This window comes from Gadus chalcogrammus, chromosome 18, assembly GCF_026213295.1.
Source record: "Gadus chalcogrammus isolate NIFS_2021 chromosome 18, NIFS_Gcha_1.0, whole genome shotgun sequence".
Lineage (NCBI taxonomy): Eukaryota > Metazoa > Chordata > Actinopteri > Gadiformes > Gadidae > Gadus > Gadus chalcogrammus.
The window spans coordinates 18,563,719-18,589,500 of record NC_079429.1 but is presented as its reverse complement, the minus strand read 5'-3'; the positions used below and the strand labels follow the sequence as shown (position 1 = coordinate 18,589,500).

At 44.3% G+C, this 25,782-nt stretch overlaps 2 protein-coding genes across 6 annotated transcripts in view; both read right to left on the bottom strand.

Annotated features, from left to right (window-relative positions):
- LOC130371871 (KAT8 regulatory NSL complex subunit 1-like) overlaps nucleotides 1-15,428 on the bottom strand; it is a 38,847-nt gene extending 23,419 nt beyond the window's left edge. For 2 of the 4 annotated variants that reach the window (XM_056577731.1, XM_056577734.1), the window contains exons 1-3: nucleotides 15,238-15,428; nucleotides 7,516-9,941; nucleotides 3,732-5,151 (exon numbers count right to left, since the gene is read on the bottom strand). In XM_056577731.1, coding sequence (XP_056433706.1) covers nucleotides 3,732-5,083 — 1,352 coding nt within the window. In that variant the 5' untranslated portion in view covers nucleotides 5,084-5,151; nucleotides 7,516-9,941; nucleotides 15,238-15,428. Of the gene's footprint in view, nucleotides 1-3,731; nucleotides 5,152-7,515 lie in introns of all 4 variants that reach the window. The other 2 variants (XM_056577733.1, XM_056577732.1) reach the window with 2 other exon arrangements.
- Nucleotides 15,429-18,577: 3,149 nt separating this feature from the next.
- The window catches only part of crhr1 (corticotropin releasing hormone receptor 1), a 59,014-nt gene continuing 51,809 nt past the window's right edge, over nucleotides 18,578-25,782 (bottom strand). The window contains exons 10-14 of one of the 2 annotated variants that reach the window (XM_056576523.1): nucleotides 25,420-25,492; nucleotides 22,790-22,875; nucleotides 21,288-21,423; nucleotides 21,036-21,077; nucleotides 18,578-20,010 (exon numbers count right to left, since the gene is read on the bottom strand). In XM_056576523.1, the coding sequence (XP_056432498.1) occupies nucleotides 19,870-20,010; nucleotides 21,036-21,077; nucleotides 21,288-21,423; nucleotides 22,790-22,875; nucleotides 25,420-25,492 (478 nt within the window). In that variant the 3' untranslated portion in view covers nucleotides 18,578-19,869. The remainder of the gene's footprint in view (nucleotides 20,011-21,035; nucleotides 21,078-21,287; nucleotides 21,424-22,789; nucleotides 22,876-25,419; nucleotides 25,493-25,782) is intronic. The other variant, XM_056576522.1, reaches the window with a different exon arrangement.

Genomic DNA, 25,782 nt, shown 5'->3' with positions numbered 1-25,782 from the left:
ATGATGTACCATGAGGTTAAACATGGCAGTTTTATACATCGTTAGCAGACCCTTGCTGCTCTTCCATTTGTCCTACATGTCGTCTTCCTGGATTACCCTTTGTGTTAGTCTCCCCTGTCCCTTATATCACATTAAGAGATGTGAAGCCTTGTGTTTATCCCTCTTATTTGTTATTATTTATTTCAGTATAATATTTATTATGAGTATAATTATTATGCTTAACTGGCTTTCCTCATAAACATTAAGGGAGTGGCATCAGTGTATTTCTCAAATAGTGTTGATGGTCCACTTGTGTGCTACCGAATCTGTATTTGTGCTACTGAAATCTCTAGCTTTCGAGCCAGTCTACGACCACCTAGTAGGGTTAGCGTAAGCCCTGGGGGGGTAGCACCACCATACATCTAACTTTACTACCACCCAGTAGGGTTACCGTAAGCCCTGGGAGGGTAGCACCAACATGCATCTAGCTTTACTACCACCTAGTGGGGTTAGAGTAAGCCCGGGGGGGGGGGGGGGGGGGGTAGTGCCACCATGCATCTACGCTAGCAGGCATTGGTATCGAGCCCCTACCGCCTCCTGCCGGCAATACATATCCCAAACCTACATGAAAGATTAAGCAATATACGTCCTTCTCTGATAATGTCACAGAAGTTGACAAAGCTAATTTCAATAAATACACATAATTTAGCCATGGTCACGACACCCCCCCAGAACCTCCTCCTTTATATAGAATACAAAATTAGCCCAATGCAACACAAGCATGCATACAAGGATCAGGCAGGCAGGCAGGCACACACACACACACACACACACACACACACGTTATAATGTATTGTCTGTGCCAGATGCATGGATGTGGGTGCATGGCTCCCAGGGATCGCCTTGAGGTGCGGGGTCTGGCCCAGGGTAGTGGCCCAGGCCCCTCACCATCGGGGTGGGTGTAGGTGAGTGGGTGCGAGCGGCGTGTGTCGTTATGTAATGTGCTGTTTTGTGATGTTCTTTATGACTTAATTATTCACACATGCATGCAGTAACTCATGACTGTAACTCACACTATGTAGCTATTTTAGAAAGTTTATTCTGATTATCTTTTTTAGAAAGACCTGACCAGGAACTGGGGTTGCAAATTAGCCAAATGGCTAAAAACCTTCTATGCAACACATCTACATTTACATTGTTATGGAAATGACTGTGATAATTGTGTATTTAATAATGTGTGCTGCATTGTCCCTGACAAATAAACAAATTAAAAAAGAATATATATATTTATTTTTGGTGGCAAAAGAAATGACGCAACAAAAAGTGAAATGAATATTAGATATAATACTTGACCCTGGCCACGTCTGATATTCTACTGCGGAGCATTTCTGCATGTGCTACAACATGGATGACATTTCAAGCCAAAAAATGATAGACGTCTCTCCTTTTTGCAATCCACATCCTCTTACAAGTACAGGTGTTAATAAAGTCTCTGGTCTGGATGCAGACAACCCTCCTCTACCAGGGCGACAGCAGCCACCATGACAACCCCTGAGGGAGCACAGAGGTTGTTGTTTTTCAACCATTTCCTGTTTACTACCTCCCCTTCAAGAGAAATGGTAAATGGATGGAAAATGAACGGCATTTCTATAGCGCCTTTTTGTAACCAGCGGCCAACCAAAGCGCTTTACAATATTGCCCCCATTCACCCATTCACACACCGATGGCGTCGTCAGCCATGCAAGCCGACAGCCAGCCACTTCCCGATCTCCAGTCCCTGCTGCACAGTGAATTCAAATCGCCGGCAGATCGGACTTGGGGACTAACACCGTAATATATATAAACTATAACCGCATTTCACATTAATCGCAAATACCCCGCTGCTTCGGGTTTTCCTTTATAGGCGCGTTGAAAGGAGGAGCGGGCGAATCCGTTGTCAGTGCATGTGCATGTATCAGTGATACGTGGGTTTATCCAATAAGTGGTAGTGTACCCGTGCACCATTGGCATGTATGCGCACTTGTCTCTGTGTACGTGTGCGAACGAGAATGACAGGGAGAAAGAGTGCTATGCAGAGATGAATGGACGGAACGATATTTATATTTACAAATCGTGTAAAAATAAATAAATTAAAGCAGAATCAATTTGTGGCGCTCGGTGTTCATTCTGTGGCGCTGCACGACACGTTAGTCTTTGCATGGGAAACACTGGATTTGAGTTTGAGTGATAAAGCATGAGGTAACCAATGCCGTCACAATGTTAAGCCTATATGCTTATCTACAATAGAGGTTTGTAAGAATATCACCTCGTTAAGAGATGAACATTGACATCACCGCATAACCGACAAAAAAAATAAAAAGGAAGACCGCCAATGAGCGGTCAATCAAGGCCTCCTTCAAGGCGTCTAAACTAATTGCTTAATAAAGATGAAAAATGCCTTGTTTGCTGAATCCATCAAAAATGTCAGGGTTTTACTTGATTCAGCGTTATCTCCAACTACTCAGTGAGGTTTACATTGCCAACGCTAGCATTTGGTTTTTGGGCAAAGATGCATAATGAGATGCGCCTTATACTATGGGTTGGCTTATATGGTGTATTTTGAAACATGCAACCCCATTTTACCGCTCCTGCAGCTTATAGAAGATGCAGCATTATTTTTTTAGATAGGGTACTGGGAAGTACGACCACTGTATCAAGCCAATGCAAGATATCACTTTGCTGTACTCATTACAGGGATTATTTTGCAGTTCTTTAATCCTGTATTATTTATATACTGCATTTTTCAAAATGTAGCTGCATTTTCTAGAAGCAAGTTAGCGTACGTAATATCGTAAAACAAGCCGCAGCGTTATTTTTTAAACGTCCGGTAAAAACAAGTCCTTCTTGATCTTCCCTGTCAAAGATTCACCGATATTTGTATGATTAACGGAAACTCCCAGCTGTGGGCCACATTGCTAAATCACCACAGGGACTAAAGAAACTATTAAGCTTTGAGTATGCTTTTATGACACAACACAAACATACTGAAGTGACCAATCCCTTAGCATCATGTATATGAAACATGAATATAGGGGGGTTTCTGAGTAGTGCATAACAAATGCAGCCTTGTCTCGCTACAGAGCCTACCAAGTCTTTATAGGCCAAAGGTCCAAAAGGCATCAGGCCTGGGTGGTAAAATCTGAGAACTGAGCAGTTGTTGCTAATGATCTACCAACCCCACAGGTCACTAGGTCTGTCAATGCTGTTGACCGACCCGCTTCTACATTTTCACTTTGCAATACATATAGCTAGGGATAGCTAGGGGGGGGGAGAGAAAGAGAGTGGGGAAGTGATTGAGATAGAGAGAGTAGCAGACAACGCTCCAGAAAATGTAGTTTCTTTCCACATGAAGGTATCGCCGCCTCTGATGGAGAGAGCTATACCCCTCCCTGCAGGTTAACCTCATCAGCCACAGCCACTATTGTGTCACCAACACCTGTTGGCATTCAGAGCTCTGCCGTTGGCGGTAACAGTCCCTGTCCTTTACTAGGTTACAGAGAAGGAACAGTGCTTTTATAGTTTCTGGTGCAGAAGCAGTTGAGACATTTTCCAGTAAAAAGCATAGGCAGACCATTTATTTAAGGGATGCCTTATGGACAAAAACCAACATTTTCCAAATACTGTGGACATCCGTGTCAAATAAACCATAACCATTACCGCGAAGCAATGGCACTACTAGGTGTGAGAGGACACAATAAGCGGGGGGGGCTTACATTTTGACGTGCCGCTGTTCGACGTCTACCCGGGCCACCTCCTCTTCCTCCAGGTCCGAGTCTCCCCCAGAGCTGCTCTCCGTCACGTCCGAGTCAAAGGCGCTCTCGGTGGCACGCAGATTGGCCGAGCCGCTCAGACACAGCCTCTCCAGCTCCGTAGGCATGGCCCCGGCCTTCAGGAAGCGACCTAGGCTGTCCCTACCAACCGCCGTCTGGCGCCCCGTCCTCCACGACGCCGTGGAGGGGGACACTTCCTGTCTGCGTCCGGGGCCCACTAGCCGGCTCAGAGCCGAGCCCAGGAAGCCGCCCAGCTGCTGCTGGACATGTCGCTCCACCTGCTTTGCCTGCACCACCTGCAGCCGCTTCCGGAGGCGCCGCAAACGGCTCTCGATCTGTGCCTGGCGGCTGCTGGTGAGCAGGCTGCGCTCTCTGATCTGGGAGTCCAGGATGTCCAGAGAGTAGGTAGGAGGCTGGGAGACAGAAGAAGTAGGAGGAGCCTGCAACAACACGGGTGAGCTCTGCTGGCTGCCACCTGGCCTCTCTCCATCCGCTTGTTGCGTGCAAGCCGATGAGCCGCGTGAACTATCCTCTTCTGCATTCATGTGTTCGTTGGGACCGCCCAGCCCAAAGGCAGGCGGTGAGGGAGGCTGTGCTGGTGGGGGGTCAGGGCTGTTACCATCTGTGGTGAGAGGGACCCTGGAGGAATGTGCCTGATGTCTGAGGGTTCTGATGGTGGGGGTGTTGTCCGAGTCTAGAAGGAGATTCTGGGGGTCCGAGGTAGCGGAGGCGGAGGGTTTCCCTCCGTTCACCGCCACCATACAGCCCGAGGTGGCCAGCTTCTTGGCAAGGCCGTTGACGGGAGCCATGGGCTGGCTGCCGCCATTGGTGTTAGCACTCATCAGGCTCTTGAGCTGACCGCCAGAGAGCTCGAAGGTCTGCTTCTTCCTCAGTAGGAAGTCTCCCCCTCCGTTGAGCAAGGAGTTGGGCAGGATGCCGTGACTTTTCAACACAGACTGTTTGATGAGGATTTCTTGCAATGCAATGGATTCCTTGGACGACGGGACGGGTGTCACATCAGAGCACAGGTAGGAGGCCACCAGCGGCTGGAGCTTGCCCAGATTAGGTGTCTGGGCCGGGTTGTCAACCTGCTGCTGGCTCTGCTGCTCCTGGAGGGTGCGCTCGTCAGAGGCCTTGCGCCTAGCCGGCCCGCTGCTGTGAAGGAGAAGGTTGCTGGAGTTGGGGTGGTTCTCTGAGCTGCCCGGGGAGAGGCTGGAGGACGGGGCAGCCAGTTTGAAGCGGATGTGGTGAGCTTCGGCTGGGGCGTCGGTGAGAGCGGGCGCCATCGCAGCCATGCAGTGCAGAGGGACGGGCACCGTGGCCTGCTCCACACCACCCGCTTACAGCCCCGCCAGAAGACAGCCTGGAGCAACGACAAGGAGAGAGGGAGCTGCATTAACACACAGGTCCAGAGAGAGAGCTGCATTAACACACAGGTGCAGAAAGAACCACTCCGTCCAACAGGTAGAGATCGGAGAAGGACGTTAAAACACACACACACACACACACACACACACACACAGGAAGTCAGAACGGCATCAACCATTTGTCAAAGAGAAAAACTACACACCCGATAACACTATGGACTACTCAAGTAAATACTATTGAGAAGATGAAGATTGAGTTGAGAGATTATGTGTGCTAATATAGCAACCATTTTTCAGAAAGCCATGTCCGTGTAGGGGAGAGTGAAACGTAACTGGGACTCGAGTTGCATCTGCAATCAGAAGACAAGTGCCGATTTAACATTTCAATCTAGCAGAACAAAGGGTTGATGTATGTATACACATCAATATTTGAGATGACTACAGCAACTGGAGGATTATCGAGAATAACCGTGGCCAGTATGGTAAGTGTTTTATTTTAACTATAACAGCAATATGCAGTGCTGCCTGTACTTAAGCTTGATGGGAGTCTGAGACATTGATTGAAAAAGGAGAGCTAAAGTGATTGTCCAGCCCTAATATATTCTAGAGGCCGATATAATGAGATGGTGGTGACTCAGTGACATTCTGTTGACCTGCTTGCCGCTACGTTGCTAAAAGTGATACTGCAGAGGCATCAGGAAACAAAGGCAGGTAAACTGGTGTAAATGTTTATCCCAACCAGACTCCCAACTGCTGTACTGCAGTGACCTTGGGCTGAGAAGTGCCAAGTCTGATGGAACAATAATCACATCATACAGCCACAGTCAACGCCTTAGCTGCAATTACTCAGAACACTCCGCAAAAAGGATTCCTGCGTTTTAATTCTAGCTGCTGTTGGGTGATGCACGCAAAGCAAACCATCCCACCCTATTGGCCTACATGTGTCCGTGTGATGCAGGGCTCCACGTAGGGCGTGTGATTACATGGATTGGGGCCTGCTGCAAGTACACATGATGTCACCCTTCATCCCCATGTAATTTCAGATGTACACAACAACGCCAGTACGTGCTGTCAAACATTTGCCTTTCTACGTGGATCACACAGGTTCGCTGTGGGTGGGGAGACTGGTATCTGAATTCGGATGGGTGTATTTGCAGCTTGACCGAGTGCTTCGTCCTGGATGTCTTCAGGATGAATAGGAGGCTCAGTGCTCCACCGCAGCGCGCTGCACAACGCCATGTTGGTATTTCCCAAGGATTATGCAATCCATCCACCTCACCCGCTTCATCAAACCCACCCGGTTAAATGGTAGAAATAACGCTCGAATGAAACCCCACTACGTATTTTATTTAATACGCATAATCAACTCTAGTATGGCATTACCTTACATGTCACCGTCCAACAAATGTTGGACGTTCCACAACAGCGACACACCGATCCTAACACCGTCCGTTCGCAGTCAAACTGTGCGCTGTTTACTTTAATGCTGTATATTCCAGTAAACACCGCGCTTCTGGTGGCACCGAGTATTACGTGTCAGCCGGGGCTGGTTGGGCCAGGCTCTCATTAGCTCGGGGCGAGGTGTACAATACACAAGTTAGAGATACGCAGTTAAATGGGGGTTACATGGTGATAAGCACCGTAATGCGGACCGAATGTGTGTGTAAGCATGTCCCCGACACACCGCGTGTGGACGGAGCGCTGGTCCGAGGCTAACGATAGCCCCGCAGAGAGCTGCTCATGGGGAAACGCACCCTGCTAACACACTAGCCTGCAGGACAGGACAACACACCACCACCATACTAACAGGACCCGACCACACACACCAACAGGTAGAGCCACACACCACCGGGACCCGACAACACACCACCACGTAGACCCTGGACACACCAGCAGGACCCTCGGCGTTACGCGGGCCGCCATGTCGCTGTGTCTCCGCGGAGCACGTCGATTGAGCGTCTCACGGGTCTGGAGAACAGAGTGCCACTTAGCCCCGAGAGTCCAGCCCGTCTCACCGAGCCAGGAGAACCCGGACCCACAGGGTCTCACCGGGACACGGAGGATCCGGACCAGCGGGTCTGTACCCGATGATGGAAAACCATCACAACTTATTTCAACCTACGACTCCTACGTAGTAGCGAGTGGAGTCATGGTAGACTAGCCTTCCTATCTCCGGCACGGAACGGCTGCTCCGGGCTCCCAGCCCTTCACCCCCGCGGTACCGGGGACACCGTGCACGGGGGTCGGTGGTGATACCGTGTGTACGATTTAGTGTAGAAAGGTGGAAATGAGCTGGGTGGAGGAGGGTGAGCCCCTCGCCTCGCTGCTAGATCGCTAACAAAGAAAAAGGAGGAACCTACCACGTGACGAGGTCGCACTATCCGAGGGAATTTCGCGTACAATCCCCCGCAGTTTAAGTGAAAAAAAGGGAATATCGGCAACAAAACAAAGCGTCTTCCGTGGACCGACGGGCCATGGATTAATCCAGACGATCTGAGCTCCTCGGGTACACCGAGTGGTCGGCGGGCTTCGTTCCGGAATCGTGCAATATGGGCGAATCACCGAACTACACCTCGTCCCCTCGGCGGTGGACCGACGATAAGACGAGGCCCGGAGATAGTGTGGAAATTATCAAATGATGTGCAATGTTTGAAATGATATTCTGACGAATAGTCAAAAAGCCCGAAAGTCGAGCGTAATCCACACGGTGGTTCACCGCGAGTCTTCTTCTCGTTTTAGGGAGAGACGCTTAGAAAATGGCGGCTAGCTCCTCTCCCTCGGATTTGAGTCTGACAAACATAGAAGTGCCGTGTGTGTGTGTGTGTGAGTCTGTATGTGTGAGAGAGAGCGTGCGTGTGTGAGCGTGTGCGCGGTGCTTCGTGTAGGCGGGAGTCATTCCACGTTGTCGCCACTAGAGCAAAGGGCCGAGAAGAACAGAATAAAACCTAAAAGAGGAGACCAGAGGGGGGCATTGTCTTCAAAGATGAATGTGGTTCTGCTTTCAACTAAATCATAACCAGTATACAAACATTCAACCCCATATACATACAAACCCGTATAAAATACCACAGCCCATAGATTACATGAACAATGTTGTTTTAGATATGCCAAATGTACAAATAAATAAAGAAGAATATTAATAACACATTAAACAATATCTCTTGATTAAAGAGTATTTCTTTTTAACTATTAAGTTTGCGTTCGATGTAGTTTGTAGCGCTTAAAAATGCTCTCTCATGTTGCACTGTTACAGACAACACCCTCAAGGAAATGGGCAGAAGGAGGGGTTGAAAGACTGCGCTGCTCAGAGGAACAGGATCAGCCACCATTACACCGACACTCTCACGTTACAGCCACCGGCCACTAGGCGGAGCTCTTTCATAGGCGTGGATTACCAAGAGTTCCCAGACTGTTGTATACAAATACCAGGTAATATTTATACAACAGTATTGCAACGTCACATAATGGCAATTAAATATAATGGCTATACTTCAAAAATAAAGAAGGTGTTATTATTTAAGTGTGTTACTTTACATTAAACTATGGGATATAGATAAGTGTAAGTAACAGTCTCTCCTGAGTTTGATAAAACATCTTTTACCAATCTGATTATTTAAAATGTCTTCCTTGAATCAATTATGCTGAAGAGCATTTAGCGTGAACTCTATGTAAATCTACAGCAAATGTTTCGGGTTGACTTTAAGGAAAAGTCTCCTTGGTCGACTGAAATAAAACACAAATTGTCTTGAGATGAACTTGACAAATTTTTCAGACCGCTCGCCAGACAATAAAGCAGTTTAACCAATCAGGTATCTTTGTAATAGTCACCATGGGCACTGTTCATGTTGTAGGACATGACTGATGTAACAGCTCATAACCATTTCTAAACACAGTGCTCTTACAGCATCCATAGTGGTAAACTAAAATCATATATATATATATATGTATATTTATATATACTATACTGATTGCTATCTGTTATATGTATCGATCGTTCCTCTCTATAGCAGTTGGCACTGCAATTGAATGTTTAATGCACCTTGTTAAGTGAATATAGGTGGCTTTCGATAACATGAAGGTGTGCGGTTGCATCTCAACAGATACGTTTTAGGTACCAACTTTCTACGAAAGAGGAATAGCTGACACTCAGTTATTGGATAGAGAAATGATCTCTAAAAACAACCATCTCCAAACCAAGGATGTGTCAAAGAATGCACACCCACTTCTCATAAGCCCTCTCATCTGCAAACAGCCATTCACAACACTGTTTTACACTTGGATAAAGGAAAAGTAAACCTCCAACAGAATATAGCCTGCATTATTTGTCCCTCCAGCCCCCCCACAAATGGATTAATAACATGCGTTCTCCCGGTATGACATCAACCAACCATTTGACAAACCGACCAGAAGGTATCAGCCTGAGTCAGTAAAGGTTGTTAAGGTTTGTGAACAACACCACTGTGAATGGATACCAGCGTTTTCAGATTGATTCACCAAAGTGCTACTGCTAATGAACTGTGTTCGCCATGTGCATTTACATGCTGGTCTATATAAGCTTTTCAACCTTATTATCAGACATACATTTGTATACAATTGGATAAACCTTCCGACTGAACTCACAACCACAGCTGATAATATTGATAAATGTACATAGAGCAACTCCATGAAATTTATCGATAACCCCCAAGAACAACACTTTACCTTAGATGTCCTCACTGAAGATCTCCATCTGACCATCAAAGAGGCCATTATTCCCGTTTCCGACTGGTACAACGTAATGTTACACCTGAAAGAAAGGGAAAATTAAGATGAGCTCGGAGCTGCTGATTGAGAGGGTTAGTTCAGAGTGTCAGGCTGACTTGAGTCTTGTGTCGTGCCTGTCATGTGATGTCACAGGACTGGTTGGATGAACCTTAGACTAAGTACTTTACATTTAAATATAGCCTCATAGCCCAATATCGCATAATTAGATTCAATATATTTATTTATTTTTTAAACAGCACACGACCAACATTTGGCTAATTAAGGGCGGGATAAGGCGTCCTCATCTCATGATAGAACGCCTGTAAAAAAGTATGTTATTGGTGAGAGAGAGGGGGGGCGGGTCAGTTTCAGTTTCATGGCTTAAGCTGAGAGGGCGGAACTTCGGATAGAGGTATAGCTGTTTCCGTTACATGTTTTCAGATAGTGCTTTTTAAATTCTTCTCACTATCATTCTCCTTGTCTTGGTCATGTTTTTTCTGTTCCTGACAAGCTTTCCCAGCCCATAGGAAGATAGAGAACAGATAGTGTTGGGGTAAACCAGGGTAATGCTAGAATCCCTGACCCTCTCAGCCTACCTTCTTGCCATCTTATGGTAGAGGCCACCTTTTGTTCATTCAGGACCTTTTTCCATCCAATAGTCAGAATGTCACTCTCTGTCCCAAGGCTCACCCACTTGCTCTCTTCTGATTTGGGGTATAAAGCCAGAATGTTTGATTGACTGGTAACCGAAAACGTTCAGTAAGGCAATTAAGCCTTTCAATTACAGAGGGAAATTTAAGTCCATGCATCACTGAAAGCTTTTCCAGAGCATTTTACAGCTTAAGCCGCCTATGTAACCCAGGCCTGCCACCTTAACTACGTCGTCCAAAAAAATAATAAGATCCAACACATTTTCTGCGGGAAACCCTGTATCATCTAAAATACAATGAAAACAACATACCAAAGTAAATTGAGTACATCTCCACAAATGCTAGGGTTATAATATGTGATATTTGTACCAAAAGAATGATAACAGGGCGAGTGATGGTTGTGAAAATCGCAAATGCACAATATGGCCAACAGATGAATAACGTTTAACGTATACGGTCCAGTTATGTAAGCATGTAAACAAATGGCATGTAAACAAATGAAAAAGTAGTCATTTGATACAACACTAGAATGATTAAATCCCCAATTTTGTGTCCATAATAACCATTGTTAGCTATCCTACAGACAATTCAAACCCCAAACAATACATGAAGCATGCAACAAGAGGTACGTATTTCATAACTGGGCACATCAAAGGCCATATTTTTCACGTAATTTTATCTGCAACCATATGAAAGCTGACTCTACTCATTCCAATGAGGAATACATTTACCTTTTCCTAGTTACAACCAAAGATTATGTCTTACTTTTGTCGATTTAATCGTCAAAGTTGTATATGTCTCATAAAACCACCATCAACGAGTGATGTAGTTTCTGGGAGTTATTTAGCAACAAACGTTTTTTGCAATTTTTCAGGGGTTTCAGAGGAAATGGGTAAATTGCCTACAATCAGAACACATGTTTTTCTTCGCCATCTGTTGTCAACAATGCAATGCGATTGTTTGGCAAAGGCCTTCAATAGAGGGGTCAAATGTAAAAAATGCACACTGGGTTCCCAAGATATACAACAGTTTGTAATTTGTATCTCATCAAGTTTAAATTGTCAATTTTGCATTGGTTTGAATTGGATCTATGAAACTGAAATGAAAGTGATATTCATTCTAAAACTCGTCATTTCAAAAACAAATTCCCACGTATGCTGTGTTCAAGCTGTTTTCCCAAATTCTAAGTCTTCTCAATGCCGTGGAACGCTCCGTTCACTAGCATGGGCTGTTCACAACTTCCGGCGGTGAATTATATTTGATAATTCACCGTTGCTAAGTATAATTGACCGCTGTCAAGGAAAACAAAGTAGTTTTTTAAGTAAGTTAAAAAAGTAAGTTGTCAACCCCAGTGTCTTCGGTTGCTAAGCGACGTCAACGTCTTTGGCGGACAATTTCTCTGCTGATCAACACTACAAATGCTGGTAACAAATAGATTGTAAAAAGTAGGGATGCACGATATATCGGCAGTGATATCGTTATCGGCCGATGTTAGTCATTTTTTAACATATCGGCATCGGCCCGATAAGTAAAACTGGTCCGATATTAACAGCCAATATTTATTTCCTAGTCTAGTTGCCGTTGTGTGTGTTTTTGCCCATACGCAGCTTGTTTGGTCATGTGACATTGTCAGTGACGCAGCCAGAGACGCACGGAGAGGCAGTACAGGAGTGTTTGTCACCTTAACTGAAAAGTATCAATGTCGGCGGTTTGGATGTTTTTTACGGTCTCAAATTAAGGTACTCGAATTGCAATATGCAGTACTTGCAAAGCCGAAGTAATGCGCGGAGGATGCCGTGTCAAATCATTATATACATTATCGTAGCGAATATCGATATCGGTAAATATCGGTTATCGGCCGTAACAGCAATTTTAACATCGGATATCGGTATCGGTCAAAATTTTCATATCGGTGCATCCCTAGTAAAAAGACACACCATGTGAAGTTATTTTTTCGTTTTGGCAAGTAGCCGTTAGAGGATGGGCATGATTAACCGACGATCGACTAATTGATCGTTAAGAGTTTCGTCGATTACGTAAATATTCATCGATTAAGCTAATGCAGTGTGCGATTAAACATTTTACCACACAGGTACAATATTTAAATTTGCGGCTCCTCCCCCGCAATAACAATCCCGCTTTGAACGGTGAACTCTTTACGCCTAGCAGCTATAAAAAGCTATAAAAACTATAAAAACGAATGCGCCAACTTTGGCTCAGCCTGGCTCCGCCCTCTTTCGCTACGTAGCTAAGATGGCTGCCGTTGAGTAAGAAAAGTGTACATCGCCACACACTTCGCGATTTGACCGTTTTCAGTACACTTATTTTCGCCCGATCTGAATCGGAGCGCCCTACGTGCTCAAACTTAGACTAGTAAGTAGGGATAGTATGGATATTGGAACACGGCGATGTAATCATGAAGCGGACGAGGCCACGGCGAAGTCTGGTGTGGGACCATTATGATTTAAAAAATGACTTCTTGGGGAGCACTATAGGCCTACCACTCAAGGCGAGGTTAGCATCGAACAGAAATAAAGAACTTTCTTAGCCCCTGGATTGTGGAAAGTTGTTTCCCCGCCTTGCCAAGTTAGCACGGAGGTATTTGTGCATCATGGCAACGTCGGTCCCCTCAGAGCGGGTGTTTTCGGCGGCTGGACTGACGGTCACCAGGCTGTGGTCGCGTCTGACCCGAGAGCATGTCAACATGCTCATCTTTCTGAACAAAAATCCGTAGACTGGTTGGTTAAGTTATGATTGTTTTTTTGATATTATTAATGTTATTATTTTGGGAAGAAACTAGGGTTGTGTTTATTTTTAGTTATGTTTATGAGCAGTGAGCACCGGCTTCGAGCTGCATGCTCCGTTGCTTAAAGCAGAGTAGCGCATAACTAATGAACGGATCTGGTTTAACTAAGTTGTTCATCTAATAATAAAGATCCCAATGAGGAAAACACGCTGCATTTGTATTTTCATTTTGAATATAATTTTTTTTTTAATTTGAATGTAAAATATTAACGATTAATCGACTAATTGATCGTTAATTCTCCCGACGATCGACTAAGACAACTTAATCGAATGCCCATCCATAGTAGCCGTGTAATAAGCGGGATAGAGTGGCGAAGTCACGCCCCTTCCGGTAGCCCCCATGGGACCTATGAAATCGAAAAATATGAATGGGTTTCAATGGAGAGAAAGTCCTGGTCCCAGATCTTCTGGTCCCAGTCTTTATATGCCCCGGAATATACATATATTGTGGATTTAAATGATAACTTTTCATGTCAAGATTTTGACTGTTTATTTTGCAATGGTTCAGTTAAAGACTGTAGCGAAAACACAATGAGAAAGACTACATGTCTCGTATGTGCCGTCACGCTCCCTGCGACTGGCGTGGACTGAGTTTCAGCATAACTGAAACTCTCCACATGCCCCAACTTATAATTGTTTTCACCTCTTTCGATGCTTTTATCCTGCCCTTGGAAAAAACCTAACATTAAGTAACATACGTTTTCTTTGCATGAAAAATTATCATTTAAATCCACAAACAACATATGTGTAATCCGGGGCATATAAAGACTGGGAACAAAAAATAATACTTTCTCTCCATTGAAACCCATTCATATTTTTTCGATCTCATAGGTCCCATGGGCTCTACCAGAAGGGGCGTGACTTCGCCACTCAAAAATGTATAGAATGTTGCCAATCATTATTGAAAATAAGCCCCTTCACTGGGCGAAGTAAAACACCTCCGCTGCGCGGAGTCCTGTTCGCCCTGTTCGTCCTGTCAGAGCTTATTTCCCCTGAATAATGACCGGCGTTCTATACATTATCCCGTTCTTACTGCCATTGCATTACTTGGGTATGTTATTTTCAGAAAGAAAAAGGACTATTGATGAAGAGGTTAACCGGGACATTGGAACACACAGAATAGGAACTAGCCACTGCGATTTTAACCTAACAAAAACGAAGACCCCGTTGACTTTGATTAATTGAGATATGCAATAGAACCAGAGAACGGTGGCTGGTAACTCTGCCGCCATCTGATGGCCGTCAGTTGAACTGCACTTCTCATCTACGACCGCATATATGCATGACAGCCAAGTTAAGGAATAGCTTTGCTCTGCAATCACTTCCCTCAACAAACTCACTACCAAATGTCAAGGGTTAGTGTGTGTGTGTGTGTGTGTGTGTGTGTGTGTGTGTGTGTGTGTGTGTGTGTGTGTGTGTGTGTGTGTGTGTGTGTGTGTGTGTGTGTCAATGCCTAATAAATAAAGAATAAAGTTCAGCAGTAGTTATTGGTATGCGTTGTTTACAACCACAGAAAAACACAAGTAAGTTGGTAACTGATTATACCAGTGGTCTACTGGCCACGCAAACATAAATGATTAAAAACTCATATTTAATTTAGTCATGGTTTAGGCATTCATAATGTACGGTGTTAGACAGGTCAACACTGGTAGGTTTGATGGATCCCACTCCTAATGCACACTGTTAAACACTGGTGAGTTTGATAGATCTCACTCCTAATGTACGGCGTTAGACTGTTAAACCCCAGCAAGTTTTAAAGATCCCACAGGACATGAACGCACCACCGCCAGCGCCACCTACCAATCACAAACGAGCTAGCTCGCCTGCTAGAAAACATGCTAACAGTTGTTAGCATGTTTCCTACATGACTTACCGATGACTTACCGTTTTTAACACATTTGGCACAAACGCGTTGCAGGAAAAAATTGCCGAATCATACCAAATGCTAGAACTTTCCAATGCATTAGTTGTTTTCCTCTGACAGTGGGCCTGTTTAATTAATATTAGCGATTTATTAAACAAAATCTGACTGAGCAGCTTGCCCTGTTACTAACGGCGGACGACTTGATAACAATACGCCCCTGACTCCGCATTGGTCAGTTCTTCAAATCCAAGCGCCCTATTGGCTGTAACAGCTGTCACTCCTTTGCAAATACCCGTACAGCGGAAACGTTGATGAAAGTTGATATCAGAAACTTAATTATAACAAATAATTTGACTGTCTTATAAACTAAATATTAACAATTATGTCAAGTTATTTATCATTTCTAAATATTTGTGGTCACCATTGTCACCCTAGTTAGTCATAACATCACACATTGTGCGCCAGCTATGTCCGGACGATTTAACACTCACTACAACTCAATTATATTAAAGTGTTAATGTATTACATGTTGATTTAGAAATCTGACCCTAAGAACAAATTTGTTTAGAAAAATGTTCCCCACAATTTGCAATACAGAGATACTAACGGGATGATGAACCATTTGCTATGCCGATTGAAGTTACATTTTTGTAAACCATAATTTGCCATCACTTCTATGGCTATATAGGTCATTTCTTAGTAGGTTCTGCTCGTTATAACTTGAAGAACAACAGCCAGCAGATCATCTACAGCCAGAGCATTAAACGCATTGTGAGCCAGCTATGTGGTTAAGGAGTGGACCCTTGTAATGTGGACGCTGGGTGGTAAACAAACAGGCTGCCGTACCATCAGCTGCACAACGTCGGCCCACTTTTAGATTAAGGTCCGGGTGGAATGATAGTTTGCCCAAGAGACAGGATATTCTCCTAGATGCCAATCCTGTGTCCAATATTCAAGTTGGTAGCCTATACTGTGTTCACTGCAGCGGCTGGTGTCAACATGACTCTTATAAACGTAGGCTTATAAACCGAGTGCTAAAGGAAGTTGGGTTAGTGTGTGATTAAGATCAATGTGTGATTTAAGATCAATAAATTGGCTCTTTGGCTAAGAAAGACTCGATCTCCTGAACTGCATGAGATAGGGATTGGATCCGACTCGTCTAATAAAGGCCTCACTGGACTCAACGGTGGTTGCAGATAGAATATCAGCCTTTGAACTCTAGATCAAAAATGATACTGCTAGGAGATCAAATTGGATCTGTTGATATTGTAGAAAACATATCTGACTACTGATCCATTCGGAATACTCAAACACTGTATTTTGTTTGCAAAAGGCTAGAACATTCAATGTAATATCGACCAATATTGCCAAACACTATCACTGCATTATAAACTAAATACTGTTAGATATGAATAGGCCTAGCATAGGGAAATTATGATTATTATGGATTTAGTAAAGTAAATACTCCGACTCCAATAATTGAGTAGGGTGTAATTGGCTTTCTATGATTTATCTAGGAGATACATTAAACATATCAGTACAGTATCACAATACAGGGCAGTGAATTGGCCTGGGCGACTTTATCATCTGTAGTCTACATTAATTATGGACATTTTGGTGCAAACATCAATACAGTAGCTTTGAGCAAAGCTGAAAGCGATCTGGTTTATGTTTATGATAAGATAAGATATGAAGACCCATTCATGTAAATGAAGCCAGATGGGGAATTCAGAATTAGACCACAACCTTGTTACACGGGCCCTGTATTAATCTTAACAGACACATTTGCTATTCAATCCTGCATTTAATTATTCACCATGCAGGCTTGGTTTAAGCCATTTGGGAGATACAAATCTGTAAGCACAGATATATTAGGCCCATATATACGCATCAGTGATTGGACCAATGGTGTAGGCATTTATACTTAATCTCCCTCCGTCCCCCCTATACAACGTAGCATAGAGCATTCATTGATGTTGTCGATATAGGCTCAGTTATGTCCTACAGTAGGCATGCCAGTATCTTCTGTTCAAGTACAGATTACCAGTATTCTGTAGCAAGCTCAACCATCTATATTATTATGATCCCAATCCCAACAGACGTGATTGTTATATTAATTGTATTGTTTATGCTCATCCTAACTACATATTTTATCTGTGGATCTTCTGAGTTTAATTTAGCCTGTAAATTGTGTTTTCTGCTCCATTAAATTGTGCATTAACAATTAAACTGTGCAAAACATACTCCCGGTATAGTTACACAGAATAACCGCTCGATGGCGCTGTAGTGTCATACTAGACTAGACCGTGGCTGACAGGTGTGTTGACGATCACAGTCACACGAAGAACACAGTTCCAGATGACATTCACACATGCGTCATGTTCCACTGACATTTCCGCCTGTTTCTTTTTCAAAGCTGTAGATTGTATCACTGCATACTGATGGCCTTCTTATAATCATTCGCTATGATGCTAGTCAGGTATCGGCGTAGGCCTAAATACCACTACGCTAAAAAGGTTATGAAATACCACAACTTTACTGATATAACATGCCACAAAGATATAACTCCACTCTGATTTATTAAGTGATAATAGGATAATTTAGTAAGGTGAAATAATATTATTTCCCCTGACCTGTTGGCAGTTATTTTCTAATTTCTAATAGGGCCTACTCTGTGAATATATATATATATATATATATATATATATATATATATATATATATATATATATATATATATATATATATATATATGTATATTTATTTCTACTGTAATGTAGTATGCCTAGCTTTTTCTGCTACACCATCGTCTCCTGTCTGGAATTAATAGTTCTCCTTTGACCTATAGTTTAGTTAAGTGACCTAGGCCTATTAGGCTTTAGTAAAGTTGCCTATAATTCCATAATTTGGAATGGCGTAATACTTCTCTGAGGTCATTCAACAACATGAAAGTTGGACTGAAACAGATCTGCACTCCTGAACTGGAGTGTCGATCCCGAGATATCTCCCAGGGTGCTCTGGGGCGTCGTTAGGCAGCTGCACCCTGCGTGAGGCCGGCCAGCAGAGTGGGGTGCTGGAGGAGAGCAGAGAGGAGCTAAACTACCAGCGCTCCACTCTGGGAGGGCCACGCCGTTCTGAATAACACCACCACGCCATCTCGAAATACATGTCCTGTGTCCCTGACCCCCTGGACGGTCACCTCCCAAACTCTTTCCACGTTTGGACCCTCATAACCACCACGCACATCACCACTACCCACCCGTAGGAATACACAGAACAGCTGTTTGACCGTTAATGTGTGCCTATTTTTTCCACTTCACTAACAATACAGCATTATTAGCATTGTTGTATTGCTTTTATGTATGACCCAGATACTGTAGCACCACTTAAACACAAGCGCACACATGGGTTCATGGTAATATGAAAGTAGGCTAACTATTCTTCTGTCGGTGTGCGGCACAGCTGTTGGTGATTGGTCGGCTCAGACCAAACTGTTCCTTTGAAGCTTGGTTTCAGTGGTTCGGCTCCACACAGAAGGGACTAGAAAGAGGTTCATGTACAGTTGTTTAATCCCTACCTGGTGTTGATTCACCAACCAGGACCTTAACACGACACACAGTTATTACGCAGAGGATAACTTTAGGCTTTAATACACAAATGTACATATTTAACAATAACCGTCACATACACCTGGAGAGGGGTGGTTTAACATTTTTGGTGATTGATTTGATTTGGTGGTGAGGTAAACATGAGAGCCGTATAGAATGCGTGACGATAATGTTGTGAACAACAGCAGTGAAGAGGTTCAGTACATGTTGGCGCATCAGGAATGTGGTGCTTCAGGGCTTCTCAGCGAGCGGACCTCTGCCAGTGGCATTGGACATCCATACGTATGAAGACTATTCTCTACAGTCACAGCTAAGATATAGGATATTATACAAACCAGCCGGCAAACTTTTACAGCAATCTGAAAAGCATTCAAAAATCCACAGTTTACAACGTTGTCATTTCCTCAGGTGAACGGAGCTGAGGGATACCGGTACAAGGTCCCGGACCTAGGGGGATAGATGGTAGAGGGAGTATAGGGTACAGTATACAGGGTAAAGGTGCTACAGGTGACCGGGTACACATGATATAGAGTTCATCGGGTACAGGCGGAATGTGTAAATCCTAGCTGGTCGAGGTGTAATCGAGTCAAGGGCTCCACAGGGCAGAACACCGCACCAAGGGACCTCATCAGTGTGAAGGAATACTGCAGTACTACTTACTGCTAAAGAAGTGCTGCTATATATATATATATAATAATATATATATAATAATAACCATATATATAGAGATATAATAATGACTGAGTGATAGGACATTTAAATGACTGCAGTGGTCCAGTTGATCTCCTATCTCTGCAATAAACGATCACAAATAATACAGCGCAAGCAATAATATTAACAGAATATACAGCAGAAACATAACGAACAAAGATATTCATATGTAGTAGTAGCTGTAGTAGTAGTAGTAGTAGTAGCATTAGCAGTAGTCCTCGTCTCTCAAGAGTCTTTATGGTCTCTAGCCTAGCAGTCTCTCTGGGACTGGATCAGAGCTCCCTTCAGGTGATAGAGAGACCACCACACTTTGTCTCTCTCGGGGTCTCTCTCTCATAGCGACGTGGACTGCTTGATGCTGTGGAAGCTGACCCTGGAGGGGGAGGTGGGGATGGAGATGGCCTGGGTCATCCTCGCCCGGATGGAGTGTTGCTCCTGCCAGCGATGGAACCTCTTCCTCACCGCCGACCTCACCTGTCACACACAACCAATAGGAATAAGTCCTCACCTGTCACACACAACCAAAAGGAATAAGTCCTCACCTGTCACACACAACCAATAGGAATAAGTCCTCACCTGTCACTCCCAACCAAAAGGAATAAGTTCTCACCTGTCACACACAACCAATAGGAATAAGTCCTCACCTGTCACTCACAACCAATAGGAATAAGTCCTCACCTGTCACAAACAACCAATAGGAATATGTCCTCACCTGTCACACACAACCAATAGGAATCAGACCTCACCTGTCACACACAACCAATAGGAATCTAGTCTTGCAGAGCCAGCCTTTCTATATGCAATGCAAGTAACAAATAGCGGCAGGTGTCTAATCACCATACACTCATAGTAGTACTCAGTTCATTAATCTAAACTGAGCAATCTAATAAGAGTCAGAGATAGTTTTGAAGCCTTATAAGATCAAACGTTTGTTTTGTTCTACTGTGCAGAAGCCTAAAGCTGCAAAGATCTTAGAGATTGAAACCAAAATACGTCCCATACGCACCTGTGATTGGCAAGATTGACTCCCTGAACCAATCAGGGGAAAGATGCTCTGATTGGTCAGGATTTAGCCAAGACCGGTCTAAAATACATTGCCTTATGCAGAGGCAGGAGTGCAGTGGACTCCAAACAGATTTTCTCAGACTTTCAGTCAGCTAACTGGTGGCTATGGCATCTGTTACAAATTCCACTAAAATGATAGCTCTTGAATCTTACCAACAGCACCTTTGAGAAAAACACAACATTTACCATTCTGTTGCACCTTTCACACATCGATCTGACACTTCTATCATCAATCATTTAAAGGCCATCTTTGGCCTCCCAAACACATCAGCATGTGTAAATGGTAAATGTCTAGGTTTATCTCTCCTGGTGTAGCAGACATATTGCAGGAAAATGCTTGCAGCACTGTCACACGCAATTCCAGTCTCTGCAATGAATTCTGGGATGGGGCTGGGGAATATCAATTCATATGTAAAAGATGTAAATCGACTTACCTCACTGTTCAGAAAGCAGTAAAACACAGACACGAAGAAGCCCTGAGAGAAGGAGAGACAGAAAGCGAGAGAGATAGAAAGAGAGAGAGAACCATCAAAGGGAGGTCATTTATATGATTTAAAATTACTACCCTAGCTCTGTTTCATACTGAGGGTGGCCTGGACAATGCGGCTGCTGTGTGTTTTGTTTGACTTCAGAACCGCGGTAACCACTTGAAGACCTAGAGGTTCATAGCTCTTGGAAGGCCTCACCTGGAAGGACTCCAAGAAGGAGTTAAAGTATATGAAGACGATCTGAGAGACCTCATCTTCTCCTGGGTTGACGAAGAACAGCATGTAGGTGATCCCCAGCAGGGGCAGCAGGACCAGCGTCGCTTTCACCGCTTTCCTGGAGACATGACATCACAGTCACCGAAGACCCAAGGACCCGGGCCAGAACCCTACGATAGACCAGAACCCACCCACAGACCAGAACCCACCAACAGACCAGAACCCACAGACCAGAACCCACCTACAGACCAGAACCCACCTACAGACCAGAACCCACAGACCAGAACCCACCTACAGACCAGAACCCACCTACAGACCAGAACCCACAGACCAGAACCCACCTACAGACCAGAACCCACAGACCAGACCAGAACCCACCTACAGACCAGAGCCCACCTACAGACCAGAACCCACAGACCAGAACCTACAGACCAGAACCCACCTACAGAGCAGAACCCACCTACAGACCAGAACCCACCTACAGACCAGAACCCACAGACCAGAACCCACAGACCAGACCAGAACCCACCTACAGACCAGAACCCACAGACCAGAACAAACCCACAGACCAGAACCCACCTACAGACCAGAACCCACAGACCAGAAACCACAGACGAGAACCCCATCTACAGACCAGAACCACACCACAACCACAGACCAGACCAGAACCACAGCAACGGTGAGATCAGCAAGAGATCAGAGCAGAGCAGAACCGAACAGACACACACACAGACACACACACACACACACACACACACACACACACACACACACACACACACACACACACACACACACACACACACACACACACACACACACACCACACACCAGACCACACCAGACCGCATACCAAATCAGACTCTAACAGAGAGCATGGAACCACGGGTGACGGTCTAAAGCCATTGAAGTGATATTACTGTAAACCATACAGTACACTAAACAGTTGTATACATTTCTACATTGAGCACACTGGAAGTGTCCCTGTCCTGGTAGGTTAGTAGCGTCCTGGTAGGTTAGTAGTGTCCCTGTACCGGTAGGTTAGTAGTGTCCTGGTAGGTTAGTAGTGTCCCTGTACCGGTAGGTTAGTAGCGTCGGTAGGTTAGTAGTGTCCCTGTACTGGTAGGTTAGTAGCGTTCTGGTAGGTTAGTAGTGTCCCTGTACTGGTAGGTTAGTAGTGTCCCTGTACTGGTAGGTTAGTAGCGTCCTGGTAGGTTAGTAGTGTCCCTGTACTGGTAGGTTAGTAGTGTCCTGGTAGGTTAGTAGTGTCCCTGTACTGGTAGGTTAGCCGTGAACCTGTACTGGTAGGTTAGTAGTTAACCTGTACTAGTAGGTTAGTAGTGTCCTGGTAGGTTAGTAGTGTCCCTGTACTGGTAGGTTTGCCGTGAACCTGTACTGGTAGGTTAGTAGTTAACCTGTACTAGTAGGTTAGTAGTGTCCTGGTAGGTTAGTAGTGTCCCCATACAGGAAGGTTAGCAGTGTACCTGTACTGGATTGTTTCGGATGTGGTAGAGGCTCGTAGTTTGGTCATGAGGATCCTGACGATGTTGAAGAGGAAGATGAAGTTAATCTGTGAGGACAAAGAAAGATCAAAGAATCACGCTGTTAGTCCTGAGCTTTGCCATCGTGATCCCATGACTAGGTCTGACATGATTCGGTTTCTCCAGACTAATTTGTCTCGTGATCGTAGATGCTACAAAACTAACTAGCTCGTTAAGTTTGTAACCGAGGACGAACATCCTGATACTACCACTAGTGTCCATTTTAAGAAGAGGAAGAATGATGAAAGATGTGATATATAGTATCATTTATATTATAATTTGACCTCTTAAGAATTAAGAATGGTTAAAAAGATTAAATTTAGTTTTCATTAAACCAGAACTGCATGTGTGCACCTCCCCCAGTGGAAATGATATAACTCATAGTCTCTCTCTCTTGCTGTAATAAATATGACAAATAAAGGGTTGGACCAGTTGCTTTATGGCTGGAATCTATTTTATCAGGTGTGCACAAGGCTACGTTGGAGCCTGGCTTTGTCATTCATGGCAGAAATATTTCAAGCTGTTCAGCAGCGGAATTCTAAACAGTGAAGTTTCCTTATTTTAGAGCAGGGGAATGTTGCGTAGCTTCAGATTTAGTCGCTTCTCTGGCGTATCAAACTCTGCATGCTTCTTTTATTAGATTGCCAAAATCCCGAGATGAATAATACTTTATGCATAATATAATAGACACCATTTGTTTGGGACGCTTTTGTCCCAAGCATCTCACAATCCCGTGAGTGTGTACATTTTTAGCATGCGTGTATCCCCGGCCCCTGGTTATTTTGAAGCATCCACAGAAGTTCAAATGGGGAATAAATAATAAATGTCCTATAATAAACAGTGCTGAAGAAGGGCTGACTCTGCTCTCCAGAGCTCGCAGGGCACCTGGAGTGAACGAGGCCTTCCGCCAGCTGCTTTGGTCCACATCTTAACAACGATGCCCCAGACACAGATTCAGGGAACAACGAAATAACACAGACTAATATTCCTCTATTGCTCCATCAGGAAATAAGTGATCGTACCTGGAGTATGCTTACTGTATACTTGATTAATTCAGTCATTCATGTGGTCAGAAACAAACCAGAGATGTCACTGTTTGTGTCCCACTATATTGAAAGGGCAACGTGTACATTTAACCCTCCTGTCAGATTAGTCCCAAACAAAACAGCATATCATTAGAAAGGTGTCCACTCCTATTGCCAGAAACAATAGCGTTTACCTCAGCCGATATTCTTATTTTTCTGTATCTTTCTTTTTAATTTGTTATTTGTTATTTATTGTTATATTTTTTTACCTGTCTTATATATTTAAAATGTATTGTTGTGAATCAAAACGTCTGGATGAAATTTAAATGTTATTGTGCAATGATAATAAAGCGATTCAGATTCAGATTCAGATTGTGAAGCAATGACAATTAATAACCCCCCGCCTTCACCCCCTCCTCCCCCCAAAGGCATCACCCAACTGAATATAGCCTGAAGGTTTCTGTTGACAGTGAATTGGTGCTGTCTGTTGTCAATTTATCTCCTTCAAGTGGTGCGTTTAAAGCAGCCTCCCATTTTTCAGTGTACATGATTTACTAAAGGTTAGATCAGCCCTCTGGACAGCACTTCTCATCCTTCACCCTTCATCCAGGGCCAAATGGACCCTGCAGTGACGGCATCGCCCCTAGAGGTGCAGAGTGGTACTACACGACGGAATGACCGTTGATAGCTGGGCTGGCTGCTAACTGTCTGCGGCACAATACATAGAATTCTTGGACAAAACGGCAAAAGTGTTCTTCACATTCTGTTGATAATGATAGTAGCTTTTTTGGATTGAATAATAATAATCTCACATATTGCATCTTTCATGGATAAGGGTTTTTAAAATGGAAAATGGAGGCCAAGTTTTGATGAAGATAAGTGGGAACCAGGGTTCCCTTGTAATAATAATAATAATAATTGATTGAATTCATAGAGTGCTTTTCTAAACACTCAAAGACGCTTTACAGTGAAGGGGGGACCTCACTCACCACCACCAGTGTATAGCACCCACTTGGGTGGCACGGCAGCCAATCTGCGCAAGAACAGTCACCACACACCAGCTTGAGGTGGAGAGTGAGGGAATTAATGAGTAAGCCAATTATACAGGAGGATGATTAGGGGGCCAGATTGAATGAGCATGGTTGGGCTAGGACACTGGGGAAACCCCTACTCTTTGCGATAGGTGCCCTGGGATCTTTTTTGACCTTAGTGAGTCAGGACCTCGGTTTTTTACGTCTCCTCCGATGGACGGCGCCTTCCACAGCACAGTGTCTCCGTCACTGCACTGGGGCATCGGGATTGATTTTAAGGCCAGAGGGAAGAGTGCCACCTATTGGCCACCACCCGATAAGCTCACAACCTGCACGTGTGTGTGCGTATGATTTTACATTTCATATTTTCATTGCCTTACTGTATTTTATAATTTGACTTCTATAATTGTACTTTTCTATTCTATATTCTGTATTACTATTATCTATCATAAGCAGAATATTTGTGACAATAATTCCTCTCAGGATTAATAAAGGATTCTGAATCAGACTCTCTTACCACCAAAACCAGGATCATGGGTCCCTGGTAGATGTAGTCTGTGTAGACTCCGGCCCGCTTCCCAAACCAGCACCTGAAATCACATACAGTTAAAATGTTTGGTACATGCCCCCCCCTTATCCAATCTCTGTCCTCCTCCACACAATTCTCTTTTTAAAAAGCCTGCCATGTACTCGTCAGGCATGGCCCATTAACGGGGGTCTGAACCTGTTTGTTAGCGGGGACAGGCAGGGCGCTGTGAGACTAATTGAATGTGTTCTACAGCATATTGTTTAAATTAGCAGCACATGCTGCCCTGCAGAGCTGGTGATCAATCAAGATAACCACGAGAGCACTGCAGGGCTGCTGGGTGACGTGGTGAGG